The sequence below is a fragment of the Clinocottus analis genome, unplaced genomic scaffold (genome assembly GCF_023055335.1).
Source record: "Clinocottus analis isolate CAN_PGR_092001 unplaced genomic scaffold, fCliAna1.0.p SCAF_18, whole genome shotgun sequence".
Lineage (NCBI taxonomy): Eukaryota > Metazoa > Chordata > Actinopteri > Perciformes > Cottidae > Clinocottus > Clinocottus analis.
This window is the reverse complement of record NW_027175909.1, coordinates 17,356,443-17,383,290: the sequence shown is the minus strand read 5'-3', so window position 1 is coordinate 17,383,290 and position 26,848 is coordinate 17,356,443. Positions and strand designations below refer to the sequence as shown.

Sequence of the window (26,848 nt, the reverse complement as noted above, 5' to 3'; positions counted from 1 at the left end):
ACAAAACACGACGGGGCGACGATTGATTGTTTTTCTACATCTGAGTCAACGGGACGAAGTAGACGGACTCCCAAACTATTTAGCTGCGTCTGAATTCAGGGGCTGAAGAGCTGTGTTATAAACATGAGGTCAACGTTTGACTCCAATATTCCCTAAACCGTTAAACTGTGCAACTCATGTTGTCTCCAGACCTCTTTTCCCTGTTTGAGTCGCTGTAGGAACCCAGAATTAATTCCAGTACTTGTGTTTATTGTATGTATTTGGAAAAAAATGTATATCTGCAAAAAAAACACACTTTAAATCAATATTTTGATGGTAACTATGAACATCCAGCATGATATGAGCCAGATTCCCCAAAAAAAGCTTCCTGGAGCGTCAATAAGACGCCTTTATGGAAAGATTAGGACCTAAAGAATCAGAACCTGCAACAACAATCACAATAAAACAAAGTCTTGTCCTGTTAGGAAGGAGTTTCAGTCAGAAAACTGTGTTGTTTGGTTAAAAAATGGAAAAATATGAGTTATTTTATGCCAAAAGATTGTCTGGACGGGGCATGCTGGGTATTAAAATGGGAGCGGGAAGAGTTTTACGCACGGTTTCTAAAAGGTTAAACTAACAAACTCTTTGCACGTGAACGTTCACGTGAACATCGGAGGACTCGGCTCTGCCGGGAAGCGTTTCCTCGTCTGTTCGCCTCATTATTCCACAACATCTCCACATGCAGAGGATTGTGTGAGCGTCGCCTGCAACTACCCGGCGACAGCGAGCCGGCATCAGCCTCCACTCTCATGACAACCAGGGAACAAATGTTGTTTCCCCGACTGGGAACCTTCACATGAAAGCCGTCCTCACCTCCCAACGAGAACAGCTGACGTGTCGTCGCAGCACATCTTTGTGTCGTCGTTGTTGTTGTTGTTGTTTCTACATTTTGACGTAAATCTCGTGAGCACACACAGTTGAAGGAGTGACTTCACCGCTCAGGGAAGCCTCTGGCCTAAATTCACCTTTTTAAAGGTTCTTCCATATGAGACACACACTCGTGTGTGACATCAGAAATAGCACAACAATCTCAGCTCTCTGTACAATGAGGCTCTATTATAATAAGGCTGAAGTGTGAAGGGACATTTTGACCCTAAAGCTGAAAAATTGAAGTTGTATCTGATGCTGCAGACCCTAACCCAATTTTTTTTTTTCGTTACCTTTTTCTTTTCGCAACGTAAAAAAAAATGTTTTTTTTTTTTTTGGTCCTAATTTTTTTTTCTTGGTTCATATTTATTTATTTATTAATTTATTTTTGGTCCTAATTCTTTTTTATTTTTTGGTTCCTATTTTTATTTTTTTTTAATTTTTGGGTCCTAATTTATTTATTTTTTGGCGGGAATGGGCTTCCATATCTTTCTGTGTGAGGAGCATCGAGCAAAATCTGCTTTTCATTGTATAGAATAACTCTTTTCTGTGCTTATGACAGTCAAACATCTTGAGTCTCAATGAAGTGTTGCCATTTTAACCTTTTGGAAACTGCCAATTTTATGTCCCAGCATGCCCCATGCAGACACAATCACATGTTGACTCTTTCACGTGTTCACAAAGTTTTTTTTCCCCTTTTTCGCAGCTCCACTCCAACTCGGACAAAGGCGACGGCTCCGTGCGGTACATCCTGTCCGGGGAGGGAGCCGGCACCATCTTCATCATCGACGAGGTGACGGGAGACATCCACGCCGCCAAGAGCCTGGACCGCGAGAGGAAAGGTCACTACGTGCTGCACGCGCAGGCGCTGGACCGCTACACCGAGGAGGCGCTGGAGCCCAAGTCCGAGTTCATCATCAAGGTGCAGGACATCAACGACAACGCGCCCAAGTTCCCAGACGGACCCTTCGTGGCCACGGTGCCGGAGATGTCCGAACTGGGTGAGCGTGGCGGGGATGTTGAGCGTTAAACGGGTCGAGAGACGACGCGGGAAGAGTCTGAAAAGTCGAGGGTTGTTCATGAAATGACCACGACGCTCACGTTAGGACCCCGTGCAGCGCTCTGGTTCGTCCTCTCTGGCGATGTTTGATCCTCCGCTCTTCTTTCTTCCCCCCTCCATCTTTGTTTCTCTGGTTTCCCGGGTGGGAAAAATCTCCTATTTGCACTTTGCGTATTTTTTTTGGAGGTATCTTTAACGTAGAGCACTCTGCAAGAAAACACGTTTTTATATTTTTTGATGAGCAAAAAAGTGCATTTTTCAGAACGATGGTTTTGCTCTTCGTTCATCGAATGTGTTCTTGTGAGATTCTGAAGTATCAGGAGTATTCCTCTGCAGGAGTATTCCTCTGCCGGAGTATTCCTCTGCCGGAGTATTCCTCTGCCGGAGTACTTCTCTGCAGGAGTATTCCTCTGCCGGAGTATTCCTCTGCAGGAGTATTCCTCTGCAGGAGTATTCCTCTGCAGGAGTACTTCTCTGCAGGAGTACTTCTCTGCAGGAGTATTCCTCTGCAGGAGTATTCCTCTGCAGGAGTACTTCTCTGCAGGAGTACTTCTCTTCAGGAGTATTCCTCTGCAGGAGTATTCCTCTGCAGGAGTATTCCTCTGCAGGAGTACTTCTCTGCAGGAGTATTCCTCTGCAGGAGTATTCCTCTGCAGGAGTATTCCTCTGCAGGAGTATTCCTCTGCAGGAGTATTCCTCTGCAGGAGTATTCCTCAGTATTCCTCGGGTCCTAAAGGAAGGTCGGGCTCGGTGTGAAAGTGTTTCCTGTGAAGTTTCCTCCATCGACGCCGTCGTCCCCGCTGGCGTAAAGAAACCTCCTCAAAGAGGAAAAGGAAACGGTATCATCGGCTTCTGGCGGCGAGAAGCTGGAAATGTGCAAAAGCGATTAGGCATGCGAACCCCAGCAGGCCGGCAGACGCCCTCTACACAAACAGTCAATATCTCCCTGGTTGCGTTGATGAATATTCAGCAACACACACACACACGCGCGGCGTCTGCCAGTGCGTCGCTTCCTAAATTGGATGTGTCAAGTACATGTCTTCATCTCCGCAGAGAGCCAGGACGTCCTGCTGCTGCGTACGCACACTAATGTGTGTTGGCTCCTGCTGGATATCGTTTTTTTTTAAGGTTTGAATTTGATAATGAGGCCGTTGCTATCAAAGCGCTCATCGCCGTGATCTTTGCCCCTGAAGGAGCACGACGGGGCGACGGGAACGCACCCCGATCCGAGTATCGGCATCCTCTAACGAGACGACTCGTTTTGAAGTCAAACTCCATCATCGGCACATAAAGGAATCAATGCGACGGCCCGCGGGAGGAAGCGAGGACTGCGAAGGGGAATAATTAGCCTGCTTCCTTCCTCCCTCCCGCCCACGTCCATTAAAGGAATTCCTCGCCGCTTTTTGGGGCGTCAAATTGTCCGTAACCATCAGCCCGCGGCCCCGGAGCGCTGATCCTCTTCGGCGTTTGTCAATACGGGGTGGAGGAAAGGGGCGGGTCTTGGAGCGCGGCGGCGGCGGCTAATTGGCTGCGATGTTCTTTGTTTAAATTGATCAGCGGTGCCGACGCCGACTGGTCACATGACCCCGCTTCACAACACACGCTGCCAGGAGTGTCCACTTCCTGTTCACGGCGTCTTAATGGACGCACTGGAGGCGGAGCGCCGCTTTCCTGTTGCCTTCTGGGGAAAATCACCGGCTGGATAGCGGTTTTGCCGGAAGTGATGCGCGGAAATTTGAGCCGAGCGAGCGTTCCCCGGGTTGAGTACGAAGGAACGAAGACGAGCTCTCCATTTATTCTCCACCGTTCGTCTCTCTCGCCGCCGCCATAAAACGACGGATCAATGTCGTTTTGTCGTCTTTCATCCCGTTAAGACGAGACGCTACTTCCTGTTGCTTCGTTACAGGACACGTCGTCTTCTTCTTCCTCATTTCCTGAAAGTGAGGATGAAGCAAAAGGCACAAGAGCTCTGACTCTGAGGGAGGATGAAGGGGTGAAATCCACCGTCAGACACCGACCTCGATCTTTTGCTTTAAGTTGTGCGGTCGCGCCAACGAGTGCATCGAGGTCAGTCGACCCCGAAGACGTGAAGAGGAAACAGCGTGTGACCAGAGGTCATGAAGGATCATCCTTTATGCGTTTATTTGAGTACAAATGTCGGTTGTTTAGTTTCCTTGCATGGTATCCCCTCTGAGTCCGGCGCTTTGCCCCGCCCCCTCCGAGTCCGATATCGACGCCCAGAAATAATTCCCGGGATCCTTTTGTCTGGATTCTCGCAGTTATTTTAAGCCTCAAACACGGCGTCTTCTTCCTGACTCTTAAGTGGTTTCGCTGCGTAAACCCTGAGCGAGTGCTTTTGTTTGACCGCCGCTGGAGACGACCGTAGCGTCCTCACCGCGGGGCGCCGGCACTTACAGGGAGAACGAACACGGCCCGTTGTAGGAACAATCAATGTGATGCAAAGTGGGGGATGCTGTGCATCTGAAGCCATAAATATATGATGCACACACAACGTCTTCTAGAGCAGACGACGACTTCACCGCAAGAATAATCCATTTGTTTCTGTTTCTGTGTCCCGGGTGGCGCTCGGTGGAGATCCTTCAGACCCAAAGCTGCACTGCCATGTTGGAAGGAGCTTCAGTCCAAAAACTGTGTTGTTGGGTTCAAAAATGGTATTTTATGCTAAAACATTGTCTGAATGGGGCATGCTGGGTATTAAAATGTCCAGCAGCTCAGCTTGTGCTGTATGACACAGTTTAAAACGTGTGCGTCAGCGTTCTGCCTGCTGACAGCGGATCACTCTGAGTTCAATCAGAGCTTTTTTAACGTTGCACTCGCCTTTCAAAGCAAACACACAGCGAGAACAAACTGCTGAAGTGCGTCGTGGACGACAGGAAGTCTTCTGGGGTTGCGTCACGAGGTGATGAAGTCATGAGATCCCTCTGCAGCCAGACTCTCCAGGAAAGAGCATTTCATTTACTCCAGCCATTAACACCGAGCCGCTCCACTGACTAACGCTTCATCAGCCAGATGATTCGGACCGGACTTCCAACGCAATCCCACAACTGATTGACAAAACATTCACACTGCAAGTTCTGTTGTGTTGCTGTCAGACGTTGAGAGGCCAGCGTGCCGAGTGAGAACATCCAGCTCCTCCAAGTGTCCGGGGAAGAAAGAAGAATCCTTTCTGTCAAGGCTTTAATTCAGTTTCATTCCCAGAGGAAACACTAATGTGAGTGTCCAGCAGGCGCTCAGACCTCGAGATGCTGAGATCCATACGCACACTCCTGCTTCATATTGTAGAGATGATGACGAGTTAATGAAGCCTGTAATGCTGTTTGAGCAACACTTCAACTGTTAAATTAAACCACAATGGCTTTTACCCCGGGTTTATATATGTATGTGTGTGTGTGTATGTATGTATGTATGTATATATATATATATACATACATACATACATACATACATACATACATACAGCAGATATGAGCCAGATTCCCCAAAAAAGCCTCCTGCAGCGTCAATAAGACACCTTTATGGAAAGATTAGGACCTAAAGAATCAGAATCTGCAACAACAATCAGAATAAAACAAAGTCTTGTCCTGTTAGGAAGAAGTTTCAGTCAGAAAACTGTCGTTCGGTTCAAAAATGGAAAAAAATTGTGTATTTTATACTCTGTTTCCAAAAGGTCAACATTCATAAGCGAGAACGAGAGCCGGACAGTAACCTCGCTGTGTTCTTCTTCTTCTTCTTCTTCTTCTTCTTCTTCTTCTTCTTCTCTCCTTTCAGGCACTTCTGTGGTTCAAGTCACGGCGTCGGATGCAGACGACCCGACGTACGGGAACAGCGCCAGGATCGTCTACAGTATTCTACAAGGACAGCCATACTTCTCCGTCGACCCCAAAACAGGTGCGAACATCACAGCGTCGCTCAAAGCGTCTGAGAGTCAGAGACCACGGCGAGAAACTGACGTCACGGCTTCTGAAATATGAACACTTCCTGTTCTGTTACTGCATATATATATATATATATATATATATATATATATATATATATATATATATATATATATATATATATATATAACAAAGTGGCTCTTTGTTGGCTGTGTAGCTAAATTCCTCCGGGGTCAAAGAACACAAGCCTTCTGAAAAAAAGTTGTCTTCAAGGGAGGGGAGAGGCGGGAGGAAGAGGAGAGAGAGAGAGAGAGGGAGAGGGAGAGAGAGAGAGAGAGAGGGAGAGAGAGAGACGGAGAGAGGGAGGCAGTGTTTTAAAATTCCATCCTTTGTCTGAAAGGCTTCTGCTGGAATCTATTAAATGTTTATAAAGCTTCTGAAGTGCGAGCCGTGGAACTTTTATACCAAGTGAAAAATGTGTTGTCGAGCGTGTGTGTGTGTTTATTCCGGATCTCTCTTTGTCTCACAAAGTGTGTGTGTGTGTGTGTGTGTGTGTGTGTGTGCACGTCGGCGTCTGAAGCCTCTCTCTCTCTCTCTCTGCCGGTTAAAACCCAACGACGGTCCACTTGTATGAATTGATTCATCGCGTCTGGAAGCGGCCGCTTCTCCTTCGGAGCCGCAACACGACGTCTTTTGCTGAACGAGCAACAACAAATGAATTGCTGAATATTTTGTGACTTCACCTCGAGGGAGAGAGAGAGAGCCGGCGGTGGGGATTGATGGAGCAATTTCACAGCGGCGGCGGCGGTTTGGCGAGGCAGAAAGCCAACTTTTATTTTGAAAAAAAAACAAAAAACCTGGCTTTGATGCAGCTGAAATCTATTTTACATCACGTTTTTTCTTTTCCGGACTGTAAATGATTATCCCGTTGTAATTTTCTCCCCATTTCCCACATGCACGGCGCTTGTTGGACACGTCAGATGGCTTGTTTTCGCTCGAGCTGACTCGGCATCTTGTGTGCATTGTAATTCAGCAGCGAGGAGGAGGAGGAGGAAGGGAGGAGGGTGGTGGTTGTGATCGAATTCCCGGCCAGCTGCACTCTCTCTCTCTGCAGCGCATGTATTCATTTATACAAGTCGGCGGTTGTTTTAAGCCCCCGGCGGTCCGCCTCCCTCTTCGAATGAGGACAAGGAACTCCAGCGGTCAGCGGAGGAGCACGAGGAGGAAGCCGCACTGGCACGTGACCCGCCATGCGCCCGGCCTGCAGTCTTAAAGCGGCCGCGTTGGCGGCGCCGCCCGGTCCGCTGCTCCCGCCCCCTCGTGACCACGCGTACCTGCTTTTACACCTCGCCATCTGTGGGATATGTATTATCAAACGCACATCCCCCCTTTCATATGTTGACCTTGGTCTGGTGACCTGCGGCAGGTTTGTAGGAGACCCTGGAGGCGGAAGGAGAGGTCGTCTGAGGACACGGAGGGTAAAGAGGACAGTCGGTCCTGCACATATGGTGCTGGAGGAATCCCCCCGGAGCATCGCCTCAGACTTGACCCAGATCCTCAGCAAGCAACAAAGTCAACACTTCTTTTACCTGTTTCGTCCCTCTGGCTCAGCGGGTTCTGATCTCATCTCACATCTCACCAGCGGCTGAAACAACAGCGTGTTCAGACCGTTAGAAAATGGTGTAAAATGGAAAAAATGACACAGATGTTCCAGAAGATCTCTCTCTTCAACCTAAGAAAAAGAATTACCATAAAAGTTACAAGCCGCTAATGCCTTTAGAAGGTGTCATCAATGTAGCAGCTGGCTAGCGCTGCTGCTAGATCTCCGCTAGCTCCCAGACAGCCCCGCCTCAACGCCCGACTCGGGCAGCGGAGACGCGGGTAGCTAACAGCTGCAGCTAGCAGGAAGCTAGCAGCAGCGCTAGCTTGCTACAGCGGGTACACCCACTAAAGCTAGTAGCGGCTTATAACCCCACTTTTACAGTAAACACTCTGCCGTTGCTCCTGGAACCAAAAACCCTTTTCATTATTTGCCGTAGCTGAAACATATGCTGGTTATGATTTCATGCATAAATCTGCTTTGTTTCATCAGCAGAGCCGTATCGTTTGGTCTGAGATCCTCGTGAAGACGTCAAACATGATAAATGGATACATTGTTTCAGCATGTAGCAACGTGACCTGCAATGTCGCTACATTGCAACTTTGTTGCCGCTTGAAACAAAAGGAGTGAATCTCCCGCAGGTCTCATTTTCAGAGAATATAATAATCCAGAGTTCTACACATTAATTGCAGCCTGGTTTCATGTCACGGACCATACAGTTATCTTTTACAACCCCCAACGGGTCGAGCCGCTCGCTGTGTTTATGAATACTTTGTATATTTGTATGTTTATCCAGCCGCTTCACTTTGCACCGGCAGAAAGATCTGAATGATGATTATCAGGTTAATTTGCCAAACATCACACACATGTGCGCTGCGCCAATATTTAACCAGAACAAAGTCAAATTATTTTGGACGTTCCCATTTCAAAGTCAGATAACGAAAGGCGGGCGCGCTAATAGCTCGGCGTGAAAAATAAATAAATAACAGAGTTCACTTCCTAACTGACTAATTAACTCTGGGAACGGCGTTAAGGCTTCTCGTCTCGGCTGGAAATGAGATTCAATCATGGATATGAATGTGTAATTGACACATCTGAGGTGGTGTCATGCAGCATGCAAACAAGGAAGAGATAGGGATTTGGGATTAGATTTACTTGGCTGAAGAAATAAATGAGCGTGACACAGACTTTGTAAATACAGAAATGTGACTGATGATAACGTCGGAAGGGCCTGCGGGGAGGAAACGTGGGCAGGAGAACACAAACGCGTCGGCTTTCGACACCGCGTTGTGATCGTTTGACACGTTCCTCGCCGGCTCTGTTTCATGAACGTCTCCCGAGGTGCGAGCAGAATAACAGAGTTAGTCTGCGAGTGTCTGTGATTGACATGAGGATGCTAACTATCAGTATGAGGTGCGATCCACTGATGCGCCGTGTCACTACACGTGGATCTGTGAAAGGTTCACATTTCTACCACGGCCGCTCTCGTTGACCAGGGGGAGTGTGGCCGGCCACTGGTCTGGTTCATTTAGTGAATTACAAAGTGACTATGCATTTAAATGGAGTCTTTTTTACGTAATGCAATATTCTGGGTCAAAATGAGAATTAACTAGAAAGAGCATTTCTTTGTGAAAATGTGTTGGACTGCAAAACACTGAAGCTTAAAGCTGAAATATTTGAAACAAATAGCTGAACATAGGAGAATATAGTGGAATATTGCTTAAAATAGCTGAATATAGCCCAATACACACCCATGTTGAAGTCAGAAAAGCTGCTAAAAAAGCATAAAAATAAAGCGATGACAGTTAAAGTTAAAAATATTTTTTAAAAATCTAAAATTATAGGAAAATTGCTGAAGGTTTTGTCAACATTTGAAAAGTGAAATGGTGAAAGGTTACATAACCTGTAAGCTTTTAAAGTTGAGGATTTGAAGGAAGTGCTTTGGGTTTTTCTTAGTTGCATTCAGAAGGAGACATTTGGGGAAATGCGGCGAGGGCTCGATAAGAAGATTCGAGCGATCAGCGCAGCGTAGCTTAGCATGAAGCCTGGAAGCGGGTGCAGACGGCTGACCTTTTGCTCCGTCCAAAAGGTCAAAACTCAAACGGCCACGTGCTCGGCGTGCATCAATCTGCTCGGCTAACTCTTTTTGCCCAAAAGTAGAACGGTTGCATTCCCCCAAAAATGTCAAATTTACATCAACGCGCGGCGCGCAGAGACGCGTGTTCTTCCACGTCAGCCGCCGGTCACGTGACCGGTCAGTCCGATGAGTCGCCGGTCACGTGACTCGCTGGTCGGTCAAGTTAAGGGTCTGAACCCGAAAGATCTTGTCGCCTGAAACCTTCCTGTGAAGATGCAAGCTGAATTTTAAAAGACGTGTTGCATGTAGAGAGCACATCGAAGAGCAAAACCTGAAGAATTTACTTTTTTGAGACAAAAAAAATGTCTCATTCTTGCAGAATGATATTTAGGAAGGATACAAAAAAAGTGCCGATCGGAGGTTCCCTCCCTTTTTTCCTGGATCCTTTGGCAGAGAGGAGGTTTTGCTGTTGATGCATTGACTCTTTGTCCCCGACACTCGCTGCTAGCAGGATCCCTCGTTAGTGTTTTGAAGCCGAACAGCCGCCTGCTGCTTGTGTTGTGACTCGTCTGGCGAGATTTTGGGTCAATAACAAGAGCGGAAACACAAGGACGCCGGAGCGCTAGACAGACTGAACCTCTCCCTCTGCTCACCGAGTGTGAACCCCAGCAGATAGAAGGTCTGGATGACCTCCAACAGCAGCTCACCAGACCGGTTTAACTGACATGCTAACGGACATGCTAACGGACATGCTAACTGCTGCAATGGATTAACTTGCTAACGTTTTTTTTCTTTTTTTTTCGTGTGCAAATCTTTTAAACTGCAAGCCGGCAGTTTTTTATTTAATAAGCACTTTCCATATCTCAGCAAAAAGCACAACTTATAGACTGCGGCTGCATTCATCCTTTTTATTGTCGGGTCGTAACTCCTGTCTTTCTCGTCGCCGCCGAGCATCTGTCACTTGGGTTTTTTCTCGAGTCTCACAGTCGAACGCTCTCGCCAAACGACGACGCCTCGCACCAACACACACACACACACACACACACACACACACACACACACACACACACACACACACACACACACACAAAGCATCAGCGCCGCTGCAGAACCCTCAGAGTCCCTCCTGATTTCTAAATAGGCTAATTTCTCTGCTGATCTGGGATTTGGGAGCGTTCCGAGTTTATCGAAGGAGCTGACACAGATCAAGATGTTTTTTGTTTTTTTCCTTCCCGTGGTTCATGGATTAAGTCTTACCTCTGGTATAAATCAAGGAGAAAAAAAAGCTGCCACTTTCGCAATCAGTGCAGACTTCTTGAGCAGACCAACCAATTATTCTCAATCAGATATGCACTCCCCGATACACAAGTTTAAAAAAGAAGAGCTTTTTTTACTGTTATGATTTATGTGGCCGCCGCTGTTCGCGTTATCTCCGACGTCTCCGGAAAAAGGGGCTGCAAGAGTGCAGGCATGCAGGGATAACATCGCGTTGGATGAGCCAAGAAAGATTCCTGAAGCTGCAGATTGAGGAGTGCTTCGGTAATCTCCTATAATCCTTTTTGTTCTCCCAGGAGATTGTCCTCCTTTAGAAGTTTGCAGCCAGACAAAAGAGGTTGGATAGCGCGATGCTATCGACTCCTAATAGACTGAGGAGGTTGAGGGAAAAGGCGCCTCGGCCACCTCGCCGTGTCGAGCGGCCAACGGGTTCAAGGGAGTCGCCGCTTCTCAATTATTTTCTTAAATTAACTCGCGGAGGCAAAAGGTATCGCGGCTCAGAGCCGGTTCAGAGGGGAGAAGGCAGTTCAAGGGTGTGACGCTCGTGTCGGCGGCGTACCTGTTCAGAGGAGAGAGGAGACCCCCGAGGCGTTTTATGGGATGTTTCATTCAGGAGACGCAGAGATTGTGCGTCTGTCAGGAAGCTGCCGCTGTGATGTCACACACCTCCTGTTGAGTGTGTGCTTTAAAATGTGTTTGTGTGTGTCTATGTATGTATATTTATATAGCTTCTCGTGTGTTTCTTTGAGGACACGTGATTGACAGCTCATCCCCTCACCAGTGGGAAAAGTGCAATTCCCGAAGCCCAAAAAGACGACCTCGTACTTCTAGCGTTTGCTCATCGTTCCTAAATCCGGCGCAGTGAAGATATTGCCTGGGAGCGCTGCGCCGGCGCGAGTAAAAGCGTAATAAGAGACTTTGAAAGGTCAGATCATCCGTCTTGCTGCTGTTTAATGGAAAGAGTGGCCGCTCGCCAAGGCCCGTGTGTCTCAAGGACCCGGGTTAAGTAATGCTAAGACTCCGGTTGGTAACGCGGGGGCTTCAGATGGGGTTAGCGGCGCTCGCGTCATCACAGGGAGGAGGCTGCGAGCCCTTTGATTAGTTTAGGAACCTTGAAGAGAAGTGGATCAGCGCTGTGACCTGACATTCAAAAACAGAAAAATAACGATGCAAAAAAAAATGCTTGGGCTCGGCTTCCTGGAAGCGCTTTGTAACGCATGTGGATTTATATTTATGGCGTCTCGTCCCTTTTTTGTGTGAGGAGGCTGTTTTGTTGGGTCCAATAAAAACTTTCACGACGTCCCGATCAAGTATTGTTTTCCCTTTAACTCACAATCTGCCGCTAGTGCAAGAAGTTTAAACTTATTAGAATCAAGCAAATAAAGCATACGCTTAACAATTCAAATAGCTCTGCTTTGCATTAAAAAACATATTTAATAAAGTATAAAATTACAAACTCTCTGTAATTCCTTTGGCCTCGTTGCCATCTTGAGGGAATTTCTCTGAACTACTCGTTGAGTGTTTATTTCTGTCGCGTGTGCATCTTTTTGTGCGCATTACATTAATAAATCTTTTGATTTCTGCTCTCGGTGCTGTTGTCGACCTTGACTGTCTGCGGTGAAACGCGTGCAGGCGAGAAACTCTCGCCGAGCTGAAATAGAACAAGTGCACATCACGAGATGAAAAACAACAACACTTCGTTGATGTTATACATCCCCAATCTTTATTTTTATCGATGTGAATTGTTCTCCGGCTGAAGGGAAAAGACTCTGATGAGCTCAGCTGTGTTTCTCTTCAAGTGCACAATTCAAACCTCTTGTATTAATAAGTCCATTATTATTCATTTACTTTATTGTTTAATTTTTCCTGCGACAAAACGACCGCTATTTCAGAATCTTTTGAGACGGTATAAAGTAGATATGACTTCATATGACCCACGATCTGTACTTTGTCTATTTCTCTTGTATTATTTATTAGGTATCCTTAACAAATAGTATTCTGCAAGAAAACAAGTTGAAGTATTCTTAAAAAGGTGTGTAGCGCCCTGCTAATTTGTTGACGTGTGTTGTCATTTCTGTTGAACACTACAGTTGCTTTCGTGTCTCTGACCCTCAACGGCAGGGAAGTTACTAGCTTATTAGCTGCTAGCTTGTAAACCACTGACTTGTTACTCGCTAGCTTGAAGTCCACTAGCTTGTAGTCCGCTAGCTTGTAGTCCACCAGCTTGTTACTCACTAGCTTGTAAGCCACTAGCTTGTAAGCCACTAGCTTGTTAGCCACTAGCTTGTTAGCCACTAGCTTGTTAGCCGCTGCTACAGGTGCATTTTTCAGACGGGAGGTTTTGCTCTTTGGCAGCATTTGAACGCCACAATGTTCCAAAGTATTATTTTGCCGTCAACTCGCAGGTCAAGCCCGCTCCCGTTTAATTAGGCTAATCACTCAGCTAGAACTAGAGTTACAATATATAACCTCCGTCATTACTTTTCAAGGAAGAACTAATTATAATATTGAACAATCAAATGAATAAATGGAAAGTGCAGAGGGAATGATATAAATACAATGGAATATGTATTTCTTTTTGCTGCGGTGTCAGAGAAGAATCTACCTGGCAGTCCCAGTAAATGAGTGTCTTTGATATCTCCTGGAATAAAGCCCTGCAACACATTAGTGTCTGCAGCTCGCTGGCCCACTTAACGGTTGTTCTTTTGTGAGCAGAACTAAGACGCATTAAATCACACCACACGGGGAGCAGACGCTATCAGAGCTGCTGCATAAAACACCCTGAATCACCGCAATGTTTGAAGGTAACTCACAAAAGAAAGTGGATTAATCTTGTTTTGCTTCATCTCTCCAAACATCCAACGACTCGCACTTATGTATCGCCCGTGAAGAGGAATCTGAGGACGCGCGGTACGCTGGTGTTGGTGAGAAACATCCGCCACGAGAGGAATACCAACAAGAGGAATCAATAGGTTAGCGCGTGTTCAACACCACTGTGGAGAGTCTGTTCACGAGGACTCCATCGCCACGTCAGGGTTCATTTATCTTTAAAGATTACGCAATAATCGGTCAACTCGAACGCAAAAATCTGCAGAACACTGACTCCTGTGCAACAACTTCCACTCTCATAACTCTTTTTATTCATATTGCTAATGATAGTTGGACTTTACACATGTTTTTTCTGGTCTTCAAAGCTGTAACGTCTCTTTCTTTTCATCTGGCTGCTGATGAGTTCAGGCTCAGTGTGACGTGTGATGCGTAACCTGAGATCCCCTGGATATTAATACTGTTGGCTGCCGTGCTCCCTGACCCACTTCTAATGATTATTCTGCCTGAGGAGAGTGGATTAGCTCCGTCTATAGAGTCTTGAAAAAAGAAAGGGATCTGACCTATTGTGTAACGCCGCTATAGATGACTCTTTGGTTAAATTAGGAAAATCCTGAAACTGCATTCATTCACTCTAAAATATATATTTTTCTCCTGTTAAATCCAAGCTATTACGGCTCAGACAGGGACCGGAGCACTGACAGAATATTTTGTGTGAACGATGCGTTACTGGGTCAGTCATCTCGGTTGGTTAATGATGCTTTTCAAATGCATTTAGACATTTTTTCAATAGTTTTTGCAGAAAAAAAATGTTAAATGAACGACTGAAAAATGGCTTTAAATGGAGTTGTCAGATACAATCTACTTGACTCATCTATACCGAGGAAAACTTCAATATGACAAATGTAAAGAAAACACTTGAGGATTAGTTAGCTTAAAGTGGAACGCCATCTAAATTAAGATTTAACAGCATGAGAGACTTTTCTCTCCGAGCCAGAAACTAACGGAGTAAATCTCCAACTGTAGATGTCATCAGCTATAAAGTCTGTAACAATCTCTCTGTAAAGTCTGAAAGTGAAATGGTACCCATACACTCAGATCATCCCCCCTGGGTGCTCTCGGTGTCACCCGCAATATATTTAGCATTTCATCGTCCGCGCAGCAGTTTTCCACACTTCAGACTTGAGGGCGGCTTCTTGTAACGCGTGTTCATGTGGTGATGGTGAGGCGGCTCTCAAAGAGTCAGCAAACATGCAGCCGTGTTTGCGTGACATGCATGTTGCTTCCCAGAGTAGAAAGCACATAGTCAGGTGGGAGAGGAGTCAAAAGATAACACAACTTGGTTTTTAAAACATGAACTCAGTGCTGAAATGCCTTCAACTTGCTTTGGGGTTTAACCCCGCTGCCTGCGTTGTGTTTTGGTCACTTGAACATGCATATTTCAGCCTTTTGGTTGTTGGTATCTTCACCCTTGTGCGTCGCTTCTGGTTCCCGAAAGCCAACAGCCAAGATGGCGGCCCAAAAAACCAAGATGGCGGTCGCCAGAATGCTGATCTCACGGCCCTTCTTAAAAAAAGCAAATGACTCCACGAACCAATGGGTGACGTCTCTTGGGGACTTAGTCCACGTCTTGTACGTGGTATACAGCGATGTCTGAGGCTGCCTTGATTCAGTCTTCAAAAACCAAGATGGCGGCCAGAAACCAAGATAGCGGTTGCCAGAATGCCCTTTTTAAAAAAAGCAAATAACTCTACAAACCAATGATCCACTTCTTGTACGCGGTCTCCAGGCTTCATTGATGTCTTGTGATTGCCTTGATTCAGTCTTCAAAAACCAAGATGGCGGCCAAACACCAAGATGCAGAATGCAACCGCCATTTTAAAAAAAAGCAAATAACTCCATCTTTATCCAACAGTCGCCTTCTTTTCCGCTGCCGACACCACGAGGCCGCGGCAAGATCCACTTACCGACCCGCGGTCAGCCGCTGTGTATTATCGACGGGTTCAGGAGTTCAGCGGTTGCCAGAGGGTCTCGTCTCTTGAGGGAAGCGAGATGTCCAACGAGCGCCGATGTGACCGCTAGAAGATATTAAATCAGGACCCGTGTGATGTGGTTTCAGGAGCTAAGACGGGCGAATTAACCCTCCAGCACAAAGATAGCCGCGTGCAATGAAAGCTAACAAAGACGGACGCGTTCAGACGACACACACAGACACACAAACACAAGTAATGTGTGCAATACATGCTGCTGTTATATTCCATGAATCACCTCCGCGAAGGAAATGCGCCGACTGCTTATTTCTGTTGTTGCACTTCACCTGCGTGCAGTTTCTCTGCAAGAGGTGCAGTCATATATCACAGAGTTAGCATTGTGAAAAGTTCATGGTTGTGTTTGCCGCGTTATTGTTGTAATAAATGTGATGGAGGGCGCGCCTCAGAAAAAGTTGCATTCTGCCGCGATCCAAGGTTGCATAGTCATTTTCCAGCATAATGAAAAGTGAGGAAAGATTAACCTTGCCGATGAAAGACCAGCAGAACCACAGAGGGAAGAGAGAAGCAGTGTTTCATGCCGTCGCTCTTTAGAGGAAAGCGATGATACTCTTCTGGTCGGGGAGTCCAGAACCGACAGAAGGCTTTCTGGGAGAAATACGAGGACAATCACAGAAACATCTTCACAACAGTAACCGTGTTGTCTTCAACAGGGATCTCTCTCTTCCTTTCATGTTGTCAGTGTCTTGTTTCCATTTGAAAAATACCCAACGAGATGCAATACATCAGGTTTGCACCGTCATGGAAAACCTGGAAAAAAATACAATCCCCAAAGTAAAAGTGGTGTAAATGTGTTATATTCATGTGTTCATGACGTTCATTGAGTTATAAATAATGAATCTGCTTTTAAAAGAAAGAAGCTCAAAATATGAGCAGCATACATACAGGCATCTATAGAAATGTTTATTCTTTTAATCAAACTATTGTCTCTCATTCATTTGAGTCATTTAAGGTTTACTGTATGCTTTGAATGCTCATTGTTAGTTTAAATACTACATTTTATCACTTTGTACTGTTTGCTCATGAAAATTTGGTCTTAGGTCATGAAAATTGAGCTCAAAATTATGGAAAGTCATGAAAATTGGGTTCAAACTCATTAAAAGTCATGGAAATGTGGTTAAAAGTCATGTAAATGCATTGGTCATGATGTGTAGGAGCCCTGGTTTATTCTGTGTCTTCCTTTATATTCCTGATGATTAACATTGTCCGGTGCCGTCAGCGAGCTCACCGTTCCCGTTCCTCTCCCTCCGCCCTCCAGGAATCATCCGGACGGCCTTATCGGACATGGACCGCGAAGCCAGGGAGCACTACACCGTGGTCATCCAAGCCAAAGACATGGCGGGTCAGGTCGGAGGCCTCTCCGGCTCCACCACCATCAACATCACTCTGACGGACGTCAACGACAACCCGCCCATGTTCCCTCAGAGTGAGTCTGGAAACCTGAACGGGTTTATTAATGTTTAGCAGAACCGATCAGTGCAGGTGAAGTCTTTCTTGAGGCCGTAGCTGCTGTTCGGGACTACAGATGCTAATTAGCTGTAGCTACCATCTGGTGCAGGGCTTTAAACGATGACTTATGTTTTAACTGCACGTGATCCTTTTTAAATGGAGATATATATCAAACGAGGCCAATTTAGCAAAATATTGGTTGCACTTTATAACTAGACACTATTTAGAATTAGTAAAGCATTAATAAACACTTAATTCATCATTTATAAAGTGTTGTTTCTACATGAACACATTATAGTAACTCATTAGTATGCAATTCATAAACGGTTATAAATGTGTTAGTGTTGAATAAGCTTGACTATATGCCTTTAATAATTGGGTTTCCATACATTATACATGATGTAAATGTATTAATGACTTATAGATGATTAATAAGATCATTTGTAAAGTAGTAAATGATACATGTATTTAAATGTCATTTATTTATAAGATGCACTTTCTAAACGTGTTTTAATGCTGCAATTTATGATTAATTGAGGTAGTTCCTCCTCGATAGGTAAGTATTAGTTTATAAGTATAATTAGTTTATTAATTAGTTTCTAAGTATGTTCTGTGGGCTGTAAAGTGAGGACTATCTATCTTCACGGCGCATTAATACGCATTGCATTAATAAGATGTACAGACCTCGAGGCTCAACCTAAACCGTGTTTCTCCAAAAGAGCGTCTTGTGTTTCTTTATGGACGCGAAGACGTTTCTATTTGTAAAAGCGTTCACGCGATGCAGCCGCACAAAGACACACAACCCGATTGTTGCTGCTTTGAATGAAAAGAAGAAACATCAACATGTTCAGTATTTACAGGGACGAAATTCTTTTAATTATAACGTGTTCATGCGTGCAGAGATTAAACCATACGTCAACCCGGGGAGGGTTTGTAGAGCCAGATCATGGATTATTGAAGCTCCTCTCGCTGTGATGCATTACGCTTCATTATTTTGTGACTCATTGGTAATAATATTGCAGTTAAATGTTTCCATAATTAGCTAAATGAGACTTGACATTCATCAAAAAACCCTTTTTGGTTTTGAAGTCTGGATTTCCTCCGTTTTAATAATGCAGAATAAGTTATATGTTGTCTTTGAAAGTGCTTTTAACGGCGTGCCGCGGTGGAAACCATCAACGTTGTCTGGATCAGAGTTGCGGCGCTGCGGCACGATCCTCCGTTTAGCACTGAATGTCACTGGAGGCACTGCGGACTGTTTTTAATGACGTTCCCCCTCCGGAGCGAACGGTGACAGAATCAAACTGCTGAGCTCGGCGCCGTCGGAGGAACATTAGCGTCTTCTTCTTCCCCCGTTCCCTCAATGCACGCGTCGATGTTCATCCACAGAAAACTACCAGCTGTACGTCCCTGAATCGGCTCAGGTGGGGAAGCCGGTGGGGAAGATCAAAGCCAACGACGAGGACCTCGGCATCAACGCCGACATCAAGTACAGCATCATCAACTCGGAGGGGGCCAACGTGTTCTCCATCGCCACGGAGAGGGACACCAGAGAGGGCATCATCAGCCTCAAGAAGGTGGGAACGCTGCCATGTGACACCTCCGAGGAGGAAGTGTGAGACACGGACTTAAACAGAAACGTATCGCACTCATTGTCACGTTTATACGTGTTAAAAAACACACTATTGGTGTTATAGTTTGCCTGAAAACACCTTTATTCACTCACTTCACACTTGTGCCTCGTTATGTAAGGAGCTGAGATTGTTCTGCAATGTTTGTAACACATGAGTGTGTTTCTCATATGCGAGAGCCTTTGGAAGGTGAAGTTAAGAAATTATATAAAATCGAGAAAATGACCTCATTGGGTTAAGACCCGCCTCCTGAAAGCAGCCTGCTCTGACCGGCTTGTGAGGATAATGCGGTGCAGCTTTGCAAAGGTTATCTTATTTCCGTCCATGGGTTGGTGCACACAGAAAAAAAGGAGTTCTTTCCATGATATGCCCTCTTTTTGAAAAGGTCTATTCTGGAGAGGTTTGACCACATGTGGTGCAAAGCAGGTCCTTCATATCAAATAATGAACACAGCGTATGAAGACGCTCATGCATACACAACGCTGCCGTAAGCAGGGAGCGCTAACAGTTGGTGGATGTAATGCAGCTTAAGAAGAGATCTGTGCTCCAAAAGGTCCAGATATTTCTAAACAAACCGGCCGTTTCAGGGTTTAGTGGCAAGAAAAGGCGTCTGAGGTATATATGCAATTTGGTGGTTGAGTTTAAATCCAATCATTTAGTTTACAATGAAAACTTCACAGGATTCTAACTTTCCATACGCGGTGAAACGAGTCGTGCACTGAAATTAGATTTCCTATCAACAAACATGGCCGCTCCAGCGTGCTAATGAAATCCCCCCCCTCCTCTTCCTCCTCCGACAGCCTCTAAACTACGAGAGAAAGAAGACCTACACGCTCCACATCGAGGGCACGAACACGCACATGGACCCTCGTTTCTCCTACCTGGGCTCCTTCAAGGACACCGCCACCCTCAAGATCACCGTCGGGGACGTGGACGAGGCGCCGGTCTTCTCCATCGACCACTACATCATGGACGTGTACGAGAACTCGCCGAGCGGCACGGAGGTGGGCGTGGTCACGGCCCGAGACCCCGACAGCAGGAACAGCCCCGTCAGGTGAGAGGGTCTGCGCATGTCTGCGGGGAAAGATTAGACATATTCAGAGGCATACTGGCTTATTAGTTGTGCACCGTTGGATGTAATTGATCTTCAGTGTCTCTTGTTAAGGAAACACCAGACGAGCTCGCTTTCAAGAGCAAAGGGGGAAAGCGCAGGTTTTGTGTTACGAGGCTTATTTTAGGGCTCGGTGCTCTTTCAGATGCGACTGGCAGCCATTGCAGCTCCCTCGCTTAAGATATGTAGCGTAAAAGTCGGGTTAAAAGCCGCTAATACCTTCTGTTGTTGTCCCCCGCTGTGGCAAGCTAGCGCTGCTGCTATCTCCCCGCTAGCTGCTGCTGCTACTGCCTGAGTCAGGCGTTGAGACCGGGTTGGTCCCGCTACCTTTGGTGGTTATCGGCGAGCTAGCAGGGAACTAGCGGTGAGCTAGCAGCAGCGCTAGCGGAGAGCTAGCAGGGAACTAGCGGAGAGCTAGCAGCAGCAGTAGCTGGCTACAGCGGGTAGCTAGCAGGGGCACCCACCTGAAGGTAGTAGCGGCTTGTAACTCGACTTTCACAGTGTAGTTTTTTTTAGAAACATACTCATCTTTGGCAGATGGATTTTACAAGCGGCTACTACCTTCAGGTGGTGTCCCCACTGTAGCAAGCTAACGCTGCTGCTAGCTCCCTACTGCTTCCCGCATCGAGCGTTGGCAGAAGCTAGCTTTGAACTAGCAGAAGTGCTAGCGGAGAGCTCGCAGCAGCAGCGCTAGCCGGCTACAGTGGTGCAGCTATCAGGGACACCCAACCGAAGCTAGTAGCGGCTTGTAACCCGACATTTACGGTATTTATTTTTTTTAACATACCCATCTTTAGCAGATGGATATTTAGAAAAAGTCCCTAACCTCCTGGGTCTCATATCTTTTTAAATGAGTTGCTAAAACTTTACATGCAGGAATGCTGGTGACGAGAATCAAGACCACCTCTCGCCAAATTGCCCATAGCTTGATTGGGAGCTGCTTGCTTATGTATTCATGTATTCCATCTTGTGATCAGAGTTTATTTTCTGGCAGTCGGGTTTAGCAGTGAGATATGTTTCTGTGAGCCGCTCTACATTCGCCCCCTCAAGGTTTAAGTCCAACTAATAAGATCAAATCTGCCGCCAAGAAATGTTTGTCCAACTAAAAACTCCAATTTGCATGTCATATCACTGCCCTGTATGATTGTCATTTTAAGTGTTTGAAGCTGTGCATGTCTACATGCACTCTTAATGCACGGGCAACACCATATGACAATTCAGATTTGGCCAAATTGAGGATTTTTCAGCTGGCTTTGAACTCCCACTATGGAGCAAAAATGTTAAATATTAGTTGTGCACCATTGTAAATAATAATAAATAGATGCACTGCATTTCCTTCAGCATCCCTGTGTGCGCTCTCTGCTCCTGTACACACCTTAAAGATCAAGCCCTGCATCCTTCTCATCCTCGATCAACTATTTTCTTTGCAAGTTGGTGAAGTAACCCGGAGCGCTACGAGCGCTACACACATTAGCATGCGCTCTAAACACATGCTTGTGAACAAGATTGATACCACCCTCAGGCAGTGGGCTAATCCTAGCTTTTTTTTAGCTCTGCACAGGTACCTGAGCTGCGTGACATTGCACTCTGCGCCGCCTTTTATGTTCATTTGAATTCCCTTTACGGCCCGGCCGGCGTGAGTGATGGAGTAGCTGTAAACACGGATCCCCTCCTGAGTTAAGGGTTTTTTTCTCACTGATCTATCATTAAGACACAATTATCTGCTGCTATTATACGTTAAGGGATCACGGGACAAAGCCTCGCTACGGGCTGCAGAGCCCGCGGGTGTCCTGAACGGCGTTAAGCGCAGTGACTTATGACCGACCGCTGCTCCGTTTGCAAAGAAAGACGCCAGGTGAAGGAGATTCTCGGGAATGTTTAAGACTTAGCGAACGCTTTGCTGGAAGTAGAAGGCGATCTGCACATGGAAGGAGGTTCCTACTCGACCATTGCTGCAGCGCGTCGCTCCCAAAGTTCACCAAATGGAGACGAAAGGCGGCACTTGAACCCAGAGACACACACACTCACACACGCACACACACAAAAGGCTAAACAACTGAGCTCCCTGTGTTGGTCTCACAATGCGGCGACTCTTCGATTATCACACGTCTGCCGATGTGTGCGGTGGAATAAACATGGTGTCAAAGTGACATTTCAAATGTCGAGCAAGGGTGGACGTCTGAACAGCCCAAAGACAGCCGAGATGGCTCTTTACCGCTGGGTGACATCATCATCAGAGCAGCTGTGGAAGCATCCCGGCCGAGTTACTTTTAAATCGGCCCCGTCTTCAGCGAGCGGCCATTTTCCTTTTTCAGTGGAAACAGCTGTAGTATCATGTAGCTGATCCTGAAAGTTGTGCTTTATGAAAATATCACTATTTGCAACAGTTGCTGCACTAGTAGGTAGGTCTGTAGGTTGTACTGCTCCTTTCTCCTGTGCAGGGCTTTTATTGTGAAGGGTGAGAAAGCACAGTTCTGGTCTAGTTCCTAGCTCGGACTCCGTGGTGAATGTGTCCGCTCAGCACAATCGCTCGCTGCCTTTATTAAAGGTGCAAAAGCTCAGAAAGATCCGCCTGCTCTGAAAAGGGCAGACATTTTTTATTTTTTATGCTGCGTTGCTGGTTCAGAACATTTCGCTGTGCCAATTATTTAATGGCACAACACCACAACCCCACCTCTCATGTGCGACTGCATCAAGGAGAAAGTCCACCTGAATACAAATAAGAAGCATCGCAGCCAGGTGACTGAAGTTCACACTTCCACACAGAACGCTCCTCAGCTTTATCTCAAGGCGTTAGCCTAGCATGCTAACGCTAAACTGACAAAGAGATTGAGGCTCAAACACGCTTCTCCAGAGAACAGTTGTATTAACTTTGTGTGTTTTCATGTATCTCCGTGTTGCCTCCTGACGGCGCGTCGGATCGACCAGTCGGTGCGTTTGATGCGAGTTGTTGAGTTGAGTGTGTAACAAATGTGTTTTTGTGTGTTTAGCGTTAGCGTTCCTGCAGGCTTTCGGTCTTTTTGATGTTCGGTGCACTCCGAGGCCGCGGTGAAGTGTTGAAGTTTAAACTTCCAATATTTCCCAGAATGCCAGAGTGAAAATAGTGGTTACGATGAATATTAAGACACTTTGCTAGTTTTCTTCAGGAATTAGAAAAATAAATCACCAAATAATCTTTAAGTGAGTACGCTTCATCCCCAGAAGCGGTAATTAAAGTGTTTTCTTTCCCCCACGAGCCAAAAATACAAAGTTTTCCATCATGACAAAGCAAACGCTCAGCACCTTAAACTCTCCTGCTGGAAAGCCTTCACGCTCTTATGATCCTGAGCTTTTAATAAATCATGACAGCGTTCCCACCGAGGCTGCCGGCTACACTTGTAAGCAATCCGAGCTAAAAAAGAAAAGAAAATAGTTTTATTATTTCAAATGAATGCAATCCTTGGCATTAATACCCATATAGCATCCCCACCTCTCATGCCAATTGAAAATTGTCGACTTAGCCATATTACTCGGGAGAATGAATGAGCGAGCGTCGGATTAAAGGTGTAAATAGGTCATTAGGAGATAAATGAGGGAACACACAGTCGATGCTCGTTTCCTGCTTCTGCTCACGAGCGGAGCGCCGGAGCTCATCGCCGCTCCGCACGCCGCGGCGCCGCTCTGCGTCTGGCTGGGCGCCGGCGTCGCTGGAAGCCATTACAACACTGCAAACACTGCCAGCGCAACGTTGCCTTTTGTCATTATTAAATATTGAAGGTAATTGCTCTTGACTTATAAATATGTATTTTTTCCGGAGCGTTCTTTTCAAGAACCTGAAGTCCATTTAAAAGGCAGCCGGCGTTATCTTCACACTGCAGGAGTTTGGAGAATCAAAGCGGCGTCAGAACATCTCCCCTCATTCGATTTGTGCTGCGTCAGCACTTTATTCATTTCACCATCTGGATCTGTTTATAGTTTTGTTTATGCTTTAGTTTTAAATCTGTGATGTCTAAAGGCTTCTGGAGACTAGGTGAGCTAAAGCCAGGACTGAAGAACCAAGTTGTATTTGTCTTAAAGGTGTACAAAGGTCAGTTTACGAGTAATGAGGAAGATTATTCATCACAAATGGTCTTCTGTGGCTCTAAAGGAAGGTTTCACAATGTCTGGAAACTAAAATATCGTTTATCTGGGTTGTTATGGTGAAGCGGGTCAAAGTGGACATGTGTCCATGTAACAGCATCCCAGTTACAATATGAATCAATGGTCTAAACAACAGTACATGCTGTATAAAAATGAATTGTTCAACCAGTAAATCAATAGAAATCCCGCTTGCTGGCCTCCACCTGCTTCCAGATGATCCTCTGCCCCCCTGGTGACTGGTTTCTATTGACTGGTTTCCATCCCTGCGCAGCTGAAACAGGAAGCTTCCCTCTCCTCCTCAGGTACTTCCTGGACAGCAAGGAGGAAGGAGTGAGGTGCTTCCGGATCGACGAGAGCAGCGGCCTCATCCGCACGACGCAGCCTCTGGACAGAGAAGACGCGTCGTGGCACAACATCACTGTGATGGCCTCGGAGGTTGGTAGGTACCCGAATCTCTTCATAAGCACCATGTTTGAGCGGAGGCTCCGCCCATCCGCCGGCCCCGGCTGCTCCTTCCTCGCTGTCGAACATTTTGCATCGTTTAAGACTTGGAATAAAAAGGTTCTAGTTCTGCTTCAGTGCTTTTCACTGAGCCCAAAGTTCCTGATCAGGTCACATGGTACAAATCAAGAAAACAACATGGTGTAAATTCTCAAAAAAATATGTCAGGTGTCAAATTAAACATACAAATCAGAACTACAATAATATATAATCCCCATGTTCAACCTCTAAACACAACTCAAACAATACATGGGGGGGGGGTTATGGCTCGATTTTATAAAAGTACTTAAATTCACCTTTTTAAAAGCATTTACATATGAGATATATACATATACATCATATCAGAAATTGCAGAATAATCTCAGCTCTCTACATAACGAGGCATCGTTGTCATAAAGCAATAGTGTAACGTGATGATGTGACACTAAAGCTGGAAAATTAAATCTCAATTTTGGAAAAGATTCTTGTGAAAACATTTCCTCAAGTGGACGAGCGGCTGGAGACACGAGTTCCTCACGTTGAGCGGATCTTTATCTTTAAATTATGGATTTATATGTATATTAAAAAAGCCCGTGAGCACGCGTCCCTTCACCTTCTGACATACATGTACGTGTTTAAGAAGCCAGGATGTAAACAGTGTGTTTGACGCCTTCGGGCCGTCGTGGTAAACACGTGGAAGACGGTGATCCAGCGGCCTGAGAGGCCGTTAAACAGATTGCTTTGCTCTCCAGTCTCATCTCGTTTGGCCCGGAGCTAACGGGAGACGCTGTAAATCGTTATCGAGAATTGCATCGAAATCGAGGGCGAGCTTTTGTGCCGCGACGGCATGATTTAAAGAATAGAAATTCAGAAGTAATGATAGGTGCTAAAGTTGCCCCCCAGAGGGGGCGTTTCTCTTTTCCCTCAAGATAACGAGGCGCCCCGCGGCTGCAGACCGGCAGCGTGTAAAACTGGAGTCGAAATCAATACCAACAAAAAGGGGCGATCCATAAAAAAGGGAATGACTTTATGAATCTTCTCTGCACGCTGCCTCCCCCGTTACCGGCAGCAAACCACCGGCAGCGCCGCCGCCGCCGCCATGTTGTTATGGTCACTCGATGGCTCGCACTCACACGGGCATTATTAATAATTTAGATTTTTTTTTTTTTTTTTTCGTTGACTTCATTTTTTTTAAAGTCAACAGAAAAAAAAGGTTACGAAAAAAAAAATTTTTTTTTTTGGTCCTAATTTTTTTTTTTTTTTTTTTTTTGGTCCTAATTTTTTTTTGTGCAGAAATGGGCTTCCATAAAAAGGAGCGTGGGATTAAGGTTTTTTTTTTTTTTTTTTCGCCATTTTTTATTTTTTAATTTGCACAATTCAAACAATAAAATAAAAAGCACAACAGAGATAAATGAATATCACAGTGCAGGAAGAGACAAAAAGCCAACTGGGCTCATTTGAAGCCTGCACCTATATATTATTTTAAAATTTTACAAACATAAAAAGAAAAATGCAAAAGATAAACAAAAGAAAGAATAAATAAATAATATAATGTAATCATATCGCGTCTGATTGAAGGTGAGGAAGCGTTTCACCCTCTGAGTTGGACGCAAGTTTATTTTTTGTCTCATTTGTGCAGTTTTCAGCGTTTCTCTCCATCATTCAGGCTCCGCCCCTCGGTCACTCCACCAATCACACATTTACACCGCAAAGCGCTCGCGCCCCTAAAACTGCAATAACGGCCGTTATTGCAGTTTTAGCAATTTTTGCAACGCAAATGTGAGGATTTTTCCCCTTTTCCAGGATCATGTTGCACACAGGAGGCTCTTGGCCATGAGCTTAATGTGTGTTTTCATACTTAATTACTTTCAATACATCTTATCCATGTGGCTGGAGCGGTGACATCACCCCTCCTTAAGTTGGTAAATCCAGTTTCCAACAAAGGAAAGTATTTGTTCTCCATCGTGAACACAGAGGTGAGCGTGAGATTTCCCACCAAAGCGTCCGTCTCAGTAACGTCTCTGTATTTAAACAAGCTCACTAACAGATGAGTTAATAGCAAAAGTAACAATTAAAGTCTGGAGGAAAAAACAAGGATGAAGGAGTTCATTTGCATATTGATTAGAATGTATACAAATTACATTAGAGTATTTTTTTCTCTCATAATTAACTACGAAATCAAATTAGTTCCGATTGTTTCAATGTCCTTCCTACGTTGAATGAAAATTAATTGAATCAGCGCAGGCCCGGGTTAAAGTCAGGACTTGTTATCAGGTAACTTGAGTCATTTGTTATCGCAATTAGACGAATCTCTCTGCGCCCGACCGACAGCCGCCGCCGCCGCATGCTAATGGTTCCTTATCTCCTCTC

The 26,848-nt window shown here is 45.6% G+C and overlaps 1 protein-coding gene across 3 annotated transcripts in view; it reads left to right on the top strand.

Moving 5' to 3' along the window:
* Positions 1–26,848, top strand: part of LOC137788685 (cadherin-18) — a 147,976-nt gene that overhangs the window by 104,378 nt on the left and 16,750 nt on the right. For all 3 annotated transcript variants that reach the window (XM_068581695.1, XM_068581693.1, XM_068581694.1), the window contains exons 3-8: positions 1,613–1,907; positions 5,756–5,875; positions 16,947–17,114; positions 18,527–18,714; positions 19,569–19,822; positions 24,301–24,437. In XM_068581695.1, coding sequence (XP_068437796.1) covers positions 1,613–1,907; positions 5,756–5,875; positions 16,947–17,114; positions 18,527–18,714; positions 19,569–19,822; positions 24,301–24,437 — 1,162 coding nt within the window. The remainder of the gene's footprint in view (positions 1–1,612; positions 1,908–5,755; positions 5,876–16,946; positions 17,115–18,526; positions 18,715–19,568; positions 19,823–24,300; positions 24,438–26,848) is intronic.